This window comes from Sinocyclocheilus anshuiensis, unplaced genomic scaffold, assembly GCF_001515605.1.
Source record: "Sinocyclocheilus anshuiensis isolate Anshui unplaced genomic scaffold, SAMN03320099.WGS_v1.1 scaffold1154, whole genome shotgun sequence".
Taxonomy (NCBI): domain Eukaryota; kingdom Metazoa; phylum Chordata; class Actinopteri; order Cypriniformes; family Cyprinidae; genus Sinocyclocheilus; species Sinocyclocheilus anshuiensis.
In genome coordinates, this window is record NW_015542345.1 from 114,737 (window position 1) to 127,681 (window position 12,945).

A 12,945-nucleotide genomic window follows, 5' to 3' on the forward strand; every position below is an offset into this window, starting at 1 on the left:
CTCCAATGGTCAAACACGGCTTTAAAGAAAAGTTCACCCAAAAATTATTTACTCATCCTCATGACTCTACGAGGTACAAGAAAAAAGCACCATGTAAGTAGTCAAAAAGGACAATAAATAAACAAAATTAAACATATATGAAGTCATATGTGACCCTGGACCACAAAACCAGTCTTAAGTCGCTTAGGTATATTTTTAGCAATAGCCAAAAATCATTAGGATATTAAGTAAAGATCATGTTCCATGAAGATATTTTGTAAATTTCCTACCGTAAATATATCAAAACTTAATTTTTGATTAGTAATATGCATTGTTAAGAACTTCATTTGAACAACTTAAAAAAAAAGTTTTTTTCAGTATTTAGATTTTTTTGCACCCTCAGAATCCAGATTTTAAAATAGTTGCATCTCGACCAAATATTGTCCTATCTTAACAAACCATACATCAATAGAAAGATTATTTATTCAGTTTTCAGATGATGTTGTGGTTCAGGGTCACATATAATAGCACTGCGTTAGGAATGGAGCATAACCTTAATCACCATTTACTGACAATCTTTGTATAGCTTCAGAAGTCTTTTCACACTTCAGAATATATCACACAAGTAGTCTAGACTTTGATGGTGCTTTTAGAGGCGCTTCAGATCCCTTGCCCCCACACTTTAATTGTATGGAAAAATAGCAACGACGAAGAAAGCAAAGTCATATGGGTTTGGAATGAAATAATGGTGAGCAAATGATCATAACCAGCTAAAATGGAACAAGCTAGCTCATCTACTACAAAGAGTGAATCTGATTCCTTACAGAAATTATCACCACATTTTACACACATATACAGACATCTTTCTACAAAGACATTGCCGTATGCTTCAGCTTCACTTGTTTTAAAAATAGACCGAACTGTTACTAATTTCACTTATGTGAAGATGTAATCGAGCTGTGTTTTACACATGCTTGAAAACAGGCATTATCTGATACGCTCCCAAATTAAATGAATTAGTCATAAATACTCATAAAAGCTATTTATGCGGCAAGTCAATATCATATGAACACAGCGACATTAAAAGTGCAATTACTGTGCTATTTGTGTTTTTAATGAATTACCTGAAATGCAACTCTGAGAATAAATACACCAACGAGTGCATAACGTTAATGTTTTAAAATGCCATCAGGGCTGGGTAGTAACTGATTACATGTAATTTGGATTACGTAATCAGATTCCACAAATTAAATACTTGTAATTAGGGTATATTACATTTTAAAATACTCATAATCAGACTACAGTTACTTTTTTATTGATTACATGTTGTTAACGCAAAGGCAGTAAATTATTCATAATTTATTCTCCCTAATTCTTCTTTTTCCTCTTTTAAATTTTCCTTTCTAAAAATCCTACTGTGTGTCATACCATTCAGCTTTGACTATATTCACAAAGACAGATTTTTTTTTGTTTGAATATATTGAATGAATATATTTTCAATATGGTATGTTTAATGGTAAGTTTAAAACAAGTAATCTAAAACGAAGTCAGAAAACATTGCCTAAAATAAGTAACCTAGATTACATTACTGAGTTTTTCCTCATGTAATCCGTAAGCAGTAACGCACTACAATTTGTAAGTAATCTACCCAGCACTGAATGCCATATTAGCCATTATTGAATTTAAACGCCATTATTCGTCAGTCCACTCTTTCATATTGCTAGTTTCCATAGCCTCCTCTTTTGTTTGAGAAACTTTATAGTCTTTGCTCACAAACTCTCCTTCACAAACACACACAAATCTTCAGGTGCGTACAAACTCACTTTACAGAGACGTGCCGTACGAGCCTGGTGAGGAGAGAACGGCTTTGATTTACAGGAAGTGCTGAGAGATGCAGCTAATGTTCAGAAAGCAGCATGACAGCCCTGGAGAGATGGATGAGGGTTGAGAGAAAGAGAGAGAGAGAGCTGACAGAGGACACGCTGTGTTTGTCCGGCCCAGAGGAGTTTAATGGGATGAGATTTGATCTCGCTCCGTATGACATTTTCGCTATTTGTGAGATGCCAAAACACTGTATATTTTGCCATGCGAAAAGCAGCGGAAGAGGAGCGGTGCGTGTGTTCAGTCAATGTTCCTGAACAGACTCTTTTTGAATTAATCTTTCACTCTAATGAAACGCAGAGGCCCCGTATGTGAGGTGTAGATGATGTATGGCTCTAAAACACAGATAAATCAAGAGTTCTGACAGTCCAACTTTTAGAACAATGACACGAGGCATCAATTAGAGTAGAAAGAGAAGAACGCAAGTTGCTCTCAGACGTGCTGATTAAATATTGCTTTTCCTTCTCCCTTCTTTGGTTCTGTCATATCAGTACGAGAGAGAAGGAAAAATGAGTCCACTATGGTGCACTTCACTGCTTTGATGGGGATTTTAAATAAAATCCTGCATTTGTACGCGCTGCGTGGCCCTGATTCATCTTGATAAATCCATTTAAGAAATCAGGAGGTGTGAAAAAAGAGCTTCGTATTTATGTACTTTCGCAACAATGCTTGTGTTCGATAGCAAAGTAATGGGACTTTTTGGGATGCTAGATAAATGGGTGCAGTATGAGTCCTGGTAGCGAGCAGATGATTAAAAGAGCTCATAGGGCTTACATTTCTTAATGTATGTACTGTTTACTAACTGCCTTGAGACTATATATCACATCATCTATATTTTGCAAGTGCCGCAACAGCTTGCAGGCTCTCTGAGCAAGTGCGAGCGTATTGTATTGAGCGGTGATTAATGCCTTAAATCCAGAACGGACTGGGATAAGTTTGTATATTATCTCCATTTTCATCCGTACACTTTATTTCTCTCCTCCCCTGTAGGCTCTCAGGCCTGAGAGATGGGATGAGGCAGAAATGAGAGCGAGAGAGAGAGAGAATATATCACTAAACCTCTTGCCTGAAGCAAATTTTCTCCAAATCAGCAGTGTGGCTCTCCAGAACAGCCTGACTGAGAGCATAAGCCATTTGATGCTATAAAAAGGATTTCATAATAGACATATTACCTAAAATAAAATAATTTGAGACATTTATTTTGTGTGTGCGTACTGAAAGACTCATAATGGGGGGTATAATTGGATTTTAAGGGGTGTACTGCAATTTACATTCTTCTTACTAAAGCCGTTTATAAGTGTTTGACTGTCCAAATCATTAGACTACATTTTATTTAAACCATGACACTGGTGAATTCTTAACTCAGATTCCATGTTTTTCCATGTGCTTTTTCCAAATTTTATTTGCAAATAAATACATATTAATATGAATGAATGAATGAATGGTGGGGACTCTTTTTCCTCAGTTTCTCTTTTTTCTCAGATCCAGCAATAGATGGAAACGTGATTGACTTTATGGGAGTTTTCGCTCAGTTTAGTTCAGAACAGGGCACGGTTCAGGAAGTAAAGTAACCTGCACATGCATTTTAGCCAAATGACGACATCATTAGTTCAACAAAACGCTTAAGTGATGACGGTGGTAATGATTTACCGTACCCTGGATATGAGCGAGCATGAGCATGCAGTCTAACTGTGCATAGTGAGCACAATCAGAGTGGCAAATGAATGGCTCTCAATCAGCTGTCTCCTCAAAAGAGTTTGTATTAAGATAAACACAAATGCACCAGGGTTTGATAGAATCAAACTAGACCAATGCTACGGGGAGCACCGGGAACAATCGCACTCAGATTCGGACTGCAGCAAATGTTCCCAGTGTACAAGTCCCCTATGAGTAACTGACTCATTCATTCAACCGAACGTCATTCGAAAATTCTGAACTGGATCATTCAAATGTGTGAAAGTCATTATGAATGAGTAATAAGTCATTCACTCAAATAATTCCTTCAAAAAATGAAAAGAAAGATAAACCACCACCACTGTGTGTAGCTTGTACACACACAGTGGTTATGTTGTTTTTCACTGCTAATGCAATATTCCTTAAATATTACGTAATAGGACATAGTTGTTACACATGTGATTGCTCTCTTTCTCTCTCTCACAACACACAGGCACACACACAAAACCTTGTTATTTCATATGAAAGAAATAATTTTGAAGTAGTAATGATGACCATATATTTTAAGCAAGATGCTTAATTGACAAGTATTTGGCGGCGCGTTCACACGCTGCGGCTTCTCTCTCTCCCGACAGAAAGGTGTTTTCGTGTTTTTTGTCTTGTGAATCGCAGTGTTTTTGTACGTATTCGTCGCGTCTATCTGTCTCTAAGCGCGCATACAGTCGTGAGTTTCTGCTCAATGTCGGCAGAACCACATTTTTAGAGTTAAACAGGACTGCGGCTCTCTAGGACCGAACTTGCCTACCCCTGGTTTAGTGCAATAAACATATCCTGTATCTATGGTATACTATATGTGCTTTGCGTTATATCTACATGACCACCACGGTTGTGCATTATTTTTCAATAATTCAAAGGTCCATCGTGAGTGTTTCCTAATTAACAGATCGGGTCCAGAATTACGCATAAAATCAATCTTGTCTATCAAACGTGCTCATAAAATCTTTAGCAGTGGCGCATACCCCTCTGACTGCAAACCTTCCATTGGTTTCATTTACCAAGCGCGGAGTGACCTTTCCCAGCCAGCTATAAAATCAATTTCAGGCTCTAATTCAGAAATATGTTACATGATCATTGTTGGGTGGAATATTAATCAGTAGGCAGAGCATGGACCTAATAGCTCAGAAAAAGCAGGGTTTTCTAGCAGCATCTAAGGCAGCAGTGCGACAAAAGTATTGGTGCCTTTTCTGACAAAGGAGAGTAGGGTAAGCCATGCTATCTCCCTCCATCTAGTGACCTTATATTTAAAAAAAGGGCACTTCAAATACAGCTACCTGCAATTGAGAGATTCACATCACATAATTAACCTTTTTAAAAATTATGATTATGATGCACTCTCCAAATTTCTTCCAATATGATTCAGATGCTTGGGGTAAGCTGCGCTGGTTGCTTCAAGTCGTCCACATATTCTTCAAAGTAGTCCATAACATGGTTAAAAATAACATTGAAAATTCTCTTTTCAATAGATGCCAGATATATGTGGCGCATTTTACCCTCCTCTCCTGACTCACATAAAGGTATGTATATTAAAGGTATGCTTGAACTGAGAAGCCAAGGCAAGAGTTACATGTAAAAGCTACAACTGTATTTCTTGAATCAATTTCGATGTGGATTAAAAGTACTCCATGTGGTCAAATACAATCAATCCATCATTTCTGAAGCCCAAGCCCCCTTAAGAGCCAGACCACTCCCTCAGTTCATTCACTCGTCCTCTCTCTGTCGAAAGTCTTATCCTAACCCTGGTCACTCAAGTCATAAAGCATCTTTATCTTCATCCTGAGGAGGGATGTGGGGTTCCGGTCACACTTAAAGGCTTTAAGTGTTGCTTCAGGCTCAGATGAAGAGAGAGAAAGAAGGAGAGAGGGACGAGAGACTCCTTAGAGGCTCCTAAAATGAGTCGGATAGCTTTTACCCCTCAATCTTGACCACAGCACACATTTTTGGATGTGTGTAGTGCACAAAAAAGGCAGTGTAAGGATCCATGAGTGTGTGTTCTGACCTCAGCATTTACACCTCTGAGTCCAAGAGAGTAATAGACGGCCAAAGGCATAAGTCTAGGGACCTGAATCTCCATAGATTACTCGATTTGAGAAAGTCAGACTCTTAAAGCGGCCGCCCGCTCGTGTAAAGGGAATCTCCCAAAAGCCTTGCAGGAAAATGCAATCTCAAGTCTCATTGCTCCAGCCTGCATCTGACAATTCCGACTGGCTTACGCTCCGACACACACATACATCCATGTTCTTCCCACTGCTCTAATGGCTACACACACCAGCCTGACCAGTTTATTTTTTGTGGCTAATTACGGTGTCTCCTGTTGCAGATGTGTCTGATTTTAATTCACTTTACTGCTCCGCTGCAGTGTGAAACACTAAAGCCCTGGAGATCAATTACTGAGGGGTATTTACACTGCGCAGTGGCAGAGGGGATCGGGATGGGGCTGACATACTCCAGCATGTGTTCGGTCGCTCAGTCACTGGTCTTTTCCCACAGCACTCATTACACTGTCAATCAGCTAACAGTCAAAAACATATTGCAGAGAGACAGAATATCTAATTCAGATTTATATCCACTTGCCATGAAAGAAGGGAACCAACTCAACAATACACAGATGTTAAGGTTGCCTATACTGTATAAATGAATGAGGCTGCCACACAAACACAATGTCTCCTATTTGACAAAACTCTTCAGAGACAGACAAACTCTGTGCAAATAACAAGCTCTAAAGACAACATTAAGTCAAAATGAACCCTGTTTGTTTACTTAAATACACTTTTGTGGTCTTATTGTGAATAATTCATCAGTGTATATTACTATAAAGATATAAATGTTTTTGTGAACTTTTAAATAATAAATATAACTTGCTCTGCCTCTGAAATGACTTTCAGCTGAGGTCACCAAGGCTATGTGAAAAATTATACTAACAAATAGCCAAATTTATCTTTACAGTCATTGTTTTAGGCCACTTTAAAGGTCATGCAGCCTTTGTAAAATATTGATAATTACTTCAATAAAGGTTACAGCAATAAAAGCAAATAATGATAGATGTTAGAAAGAAGAGTTACTACTGGGATATGTGGAGATGCTCTGGAGAGTCAAATTGATCTTTAACCTAAGTGGGTAGCGTTGAAATTAAGAATGCACAGATATTCAAATTCAACTGATACCAAAAATCTGATAATTATTTTCATAATGTTATGGCTAAAAAAAAGATAAATGGCCACTATTAAAATTATAAAAAAGTATATAATAGATGATGGAAACAAATGTAAAATAAAACATTAAAAACTAAAATCAATCATTTTAAAAGCTACGAGTGAATGTAAGCATCACAACACTATAATGTACAGTATTATTATTATGAAATAAAGATTAGATTTAACAGTGTAATTAAATCATTATTGTTTTTAAACATTAACTAAGTGAACGTTAGGTGTCGCAAACGTAATCTAAATGTAAAAAGAAGGAAAATTAGCACAATTCAAATTCAAAAATTTTAATATATATGTAATTAAACAAATAGTCAGAGACACCACATTTAAAGTCAGCATGTAATTAAAATGGACCCTTTTTATTTTCCTAATTCATGTTCCTGGTGTTAAAATAAAGCAATTGAAATAAAAAAATAAATTAAAACTCATACAAAATATTGTCTGATAACTGATATGATATACCATCCATCCCTAGTCCAATCAGTTTCAATGAATAAAATCAAGCCCTATATTTTTTTCTTATTTTTTTTTAATCAAGAAATTTGAAACTAAAATACTTTGCAAAGGCCATTTCAGGTTCACTGTAAGTCTGAATATATAAATAAATAAAGGGTCCTACACAAACACACAATATCTCCTACATGACAGAACTCTCCAGAGACAGACAAGCTCATCAGACACCCACCTCAGTAAGAATAAAGCGTTACATTTAGGCTGGGAGGCACCAAGAGGACAAAGTGTGTGCAACACGAGACACTTTAGAGTTTTATTTAAAAAGCAGATGGCACAGCCAAAATGAAGATGAATGGGACTGAAGCCTGGTGTGAGATGAGAACTAATTAGCCTGGCCAACAGAGAGTCTTGCTGAACTGCAGAGGCCTGCATGAACATACACAAGCCTGGGGCTCCATTAGTCAGCCTAGCCTGGAATAAAACACAGGGACAAGGGCAACAGTGCCCTGCCCCGTAACCAGACTCCCACATGCCTTCCAATGCCTCAGGGGACCACGGGAGGGGAGGGCGCCACACTCGATATCCCAGAATGCCCTGTGTCCTTCATTACTTTTTGCTGAGAGACATATGAGGGGAGTTAATGTGAGCTGCGGCAGTCTTTCTTATGATGGATCGCGCATATGCACACATCTTTCTATCTGTCTATTCACTCTCTCTTTTCTGCGCACAATCTAATTTGAGATAAGTCATAAGAGAACACTAGTGGGAGCGAGAGCAGACTTTATCAGTGCTCTGGGTGGGTGTGGGAGGAGATCTAGGAGTAATTGTATTTCATGTATGCTTGCAGGGACTCCTATTAAAACCAATAACCGCTAATGGGGTTACAGCTTAATTTTTTAAGTGCCTTGATAATGATTATGAAGTAACCTTTGACAAGACAGTCACATCTGTTTGTTTTATGTTGCTGATGCATAATAGAATGATCACTACTATACGTAACACTGGCAAACTGAAGATCTGAGAGGTGGAACAGGCATAAACCTTTTCACTGCACAAAAGGCTCTTTCTAATGGATTTTTTTTTTTAGAACCCAAAATGGTTCTTCTATGGCACTGCTGTGAAAGCTCCCTTTTGAAACCTTAGAGTATAAAGAGTATAGGAACACAAAAACAAGTACAGATGGAAGTTTGCTACAAACTTTTCTGATTCCTACTACATATCAGCTGATGAACGCTGATCCCATTCATTACAGAAAAACTGGATTGTTACATTAATGCTTGTCATGTCAAAAGGAACGGCTCATCGGAGTTGCAATTTTGTGACGGCTATGTCAACAGACAATAGCGGAAAAGCTTTTTCAGCAAAAAAACGTTCCCACTATTTCTGGGCGTTCAGTTTGGCTGGAAATGTGGCATTTTCGACTCACAGCGAGTTTCTGGATGACACATTAACACCTGGCGGTAACGGCAGCTAAAGCGAGTGCATGACATTGATTATAACCCTGCTGACTCTGACACTTACATCAACTGTCCAATCACAACCAGACATGAGCTGTGAGCTGTAAGCAGCACCCTTGACTGAAATAAGACACAACACAATGTACGTGCAAGCAGACAGAAAATACTGATTCATGCAATGAGAAGGACACAAGAGGAAATTAGACACTCATATATGGAAATTTTAAGAATAATTTTCTATAATCTTACCCCTTTTCCACCAACAATGTAGAGGTGATGGTGCTGCAACAGCCAAAGCCCATTACATTCTGTGCATTTACATTTAAAAAAGCAAATCTAAATAAAAAAAAATGGCTCCACACTGGTCTTGAACCAAGAACTGTTAACATCAGTGGCCAGAAATCTATTAGCTAAACCAAATCTGTATTTTCACTGCTGCACCATTTCACCATGATGCACTGTTTGCTTGTGGGCAGCTTATAAAGGAACAGCCAGTTAAATCATTGTTTGCCTCTCAAGGCAGTGGAGACACACTAACACACAGTATCTGCAAGCCGAGCACCAACACCAGCATTGTTTCATTGGAAAAGGAACATCTGCAGCCAGAAGCAGTCTGAAGCTTTTGCTGAACCCGTATCACATTATAACACCTGTCATGTTTATGACCAGCAGCTTAAGAAGCAGTTCCCTTTTGATAGGAGAGGCCTTAAGGGACTGTTATGTGCCATTCAAATAAGTAATTGGCCCTATCTGGACCTACTATTGACCATTAGTGTGTATACAAAAGTGAAAAAATCAATAAAAAGAGTGACACATGATTGAGACAGGGCAACACAGACGTTAACCCAAACAGAAAAGACATTCAGGACACGGGGCTGGTAGATCAGGGTTAGTGAGCAATAATAATGCAGTTAATAGCGAAGAGAGAAAAAAGGAAAGAAAATAGTGGAGAGAAATGCTATATTTCTCTCTCTTTTTTAACTCTTGATTTTACCGTGGTTGTAGTCTTTCAGAACAGGTCTTTGTAGACTCTGATTGAGCACTTGTGTTGGTTCATCTGTGGAAATCAGGACACAGGACAAGACAGAGTGAGAGTTGCTCTCACACATAAACACACCTGCGGTCACCATACATTAGATTTTTACTTCCTTGAGTAATGAAAGACATGACGTGCTTTAAAAAAAAGTTCAGATTTCTTGAAGCGTTTAACAGGTCTTTCTGATTTGGCCAGTCAGTTTGTTGGGCTCTCCTGATTTCTGTGGAAGGTGGTAAGCTGTATTATACTCCATTGCCTCATGTAATGCCAGAGGAAGTGTGCTCATAGTAGGGGGCTGATTCTGTACTGATTTCTATAGAAAAAGATTTTTAAAAGGAGCTACAGACTGTAAATTGTGCTTTTACAGAACAATAGACTATATAGTTGTGGTCAAAATTTTACATACACAGAATCTGCCAAATGTTCATTATTTTACCAAAACAAGAGGGGATCATACAAAAATGCATGTTATTTTTTATTTAGTAACAACCTGAATAAGATTTCACATGAAATACATTTACATATAGTTCACAAACAAAACAAAAAAAAAAGTAAAAATTACCCCTTTCAAAAGTTTACATACGCTTGATTCTTAATACTGTGTTATTAGCTGGATGATCCACAGCTGTGTTTTTTTTTTTTTTGGATATAGTTGTTCATGAGTCCCTTGTTTGTCCTGAACAGTTAAATTGCCCACTGTTCTTCAAAAAGTCCTTTAGGTCCCACAAATTCTTCATGTTTCCTTCTGGAGCATCAGTGAGCATTTGAACATTTTGTAATAGTTGCGTACGAGTCCCTCAGTTGTCCTCAGTGTGAAAAGATGGATCTCAAAATCATTCAGTCATTGCTGGAAAGGGTTCAAATATGCATGCTCGAAAACCAAAGAATTTGTGGGACTTGAAGTATTTTTCTGAAAAACGGCAGGCAGTTTAACTGTTCAGGACAATATAATGGTTTAATCCTAAATAATCTGCAGGTTTGAAAATATAAATTAGACAGTACATACATAATTTTGTTTAAAAGTGTGGGGTAAGGTTACTTATATAAGGAATTAATATTTTTATTCAGCAGGGACGCATTAAATACATCAATATGACAGTAAAGAGACTTTAATTTTAGAAAAATTTGAACTTTCTATTAATCAAAGACTCCTGGAGAAAAAAAAAAGTATGGTTTCCACAAAAATATTAAGCAGCACAACTGTTTTCAACACTGATAATAACAGTAAATGTTACTTCAGCACCAAATCAGCATCTTATAATGATTTCTTAAGTATCATGTGACACTGAAGACTAGAGTAATGGCTGCTGAAAATACAGCTTTGTCATCGCAGGAATTAATTACACTTTAAACTATATTAAAATAGAAACATTTTAATAATTCAATTGTAATAATATTTAATATCAGTGTTTTTACTATATTTTTGCTGCCTTGGTGAGCATAAGAGACCTTCAAAGACACAAAAATAACCCAGACTTTTGAAAGGAAAACTCTAGAGTTTTTGGTCAGGCTATACTGATATATGCCACCCACCATCTGTCTTTAGCTGACTGCAGTCAACAAACCTGAGCCTCTCAGCTGGGTAGGACACACAACATGAAGAGCACAGAAGACACACTCTAGCTTATCTCACCCCTCACTGTGCAGGAGAAAGAGACTTTCAACCACTGGGTGCTTTAGGCTGCTACTATATACACTGTGTGCACAATTATTAGGCAAGTTGTATTTTTGAGGATTAATTTAGTTATTGTACAACTACAGTGCTCTTGGTCAATCCAAAATGTTAACAAACCCTCAAACCTTAACATTTAAGTAGTAAAAGTGAAGTTTTGGCGTTCTTAAGAGAATATCTACATGTACACCATTATTAGGCAACTATTAGTGTGCAGAATTATTATTCACTTGCCTAATAATTGTGCACACAGTGTATAAGGGAAAATACACAGTTATCCCTCCACTCTTTGTCAGGATACTAGTGGTTTATTTTGTGATGTGGCTGGCTTACTGTACATTACTGCACTTATCACATAGCTACTTAACTAATATACAAACAAATAGACAGAAAACTAGTACAGATATGGAAAAAATAAGCTGAAAGAAAGAAAGAAAGAAAGAAAGAAAGAAAGAAAGAAAGAAAAAGAAAGAAAGAAAAAGAAAGAAAGAGATAATTCATCAACTGATGAAGGATGTGAGTGGAGGAGTGTGAGAAGACTCACCTCGGGGTCTGGGTGCTCTTTTCCTGCGGTCTCTGAAAGCAGCTCCAGACTGCAGCGCCTCCAGCAGACAATCCATCACACCGGTCTCATCGTTCTCTACAGGAGAGGAAGAAAGAAGAGAAAAACATTAGGATGCGGAGGGTCATTCCATAGCGTCACTTAAACCGGCCTTAAGGGCCTCTGCAGGAATGCTGAGAGAAAAAAAAACCCACTAAAGCGGCCTTCTGTGGACGGTATATCACAGAGTCGACTCGGACAATTTGAGAGGCAGACAGGCTCTTAAACTCCTCTATACATCTCCTCTGCACCTCTACACAAATCCACGGGTGTTTTGTAGCGTTTGGAGGGCCGATCGTAAAAACAGCTGAGTGGTGCAGGCAGTTAACCTCAGGCCACTGGCTTTCACATAGAGGGACTCTAGAGACACAAGGAGGCCTGTGGGACCCACGGCAGACAGGAGGAACACCACACCGCTCACGGTCACAAACACATCACGCATGTGCTCGCACTGCTGCTTACACAACACTTTACACACACACACACATCCAGTGACAGAGAATAAATCAGCTTGGCAGGAAAGTGTGCTTTTCAGCAGGTTTGGAGAAAAAGGCTTGTGTGAGAGGACGTCTGTTGTGTGTTGAACCCGTGGATGGGTGAGCGTGGGTAAGCATTAAGGGCCTTGGCACTGTAACCTCCAAATATTAATCTTTACACTGACACAGCAAGTGCACACACGCACACAACACAAAACAAATCAAAAAGCATGTGAGCGTGTGTGCTAACGCTGCAGAAGTGCCCACTTTTACACCGATAGGTTGTGACACCTATCATCTGGGCTGATTCAGAATTAAACCAAAACTATTTACAGAATAACCTGACTGTTATGATATTATTTCCTGAGAGTTGCTAGTCTAGTCTAAAGTACAGTTATGTATATGCATGTATATATATATATATATATATATATATATATAATATACAGG

The 12,945-nt window shown here is 38.1% G+C and overlaps 1 protein-coding gene across 2 annotated transcripts in view; it reads right to left on the reverse strand.

Annotated features, from left to right (window-relative positions):
- LOC107691273 (protein diaphanous homolog 3-like) overlaps window positions 1-12,945 on the reverse strand; it is a 357,819-nt gene that overhangs the window by 56,790 nt on the left and 288,084 nt on the right. For both annotated transcript variants that reach the window (XM_016489790.1, XM_016489789.1), the window contains 2 exons: window positions 11,963-12,058; window positions 9,705-9,767 (listed from right to left, as the gene is read on the reverse strand). In XM_016489790.1, coding sequence (XP_016345276.1) covers window positions 9,705-9,767; window positions 11,963-12,058 — 159 coding nt within the window. The remainder of the gene's footprint in view (window positions 1-9,704; window positions 9,768-11,962; window positions 12,059-12,945) is intronic.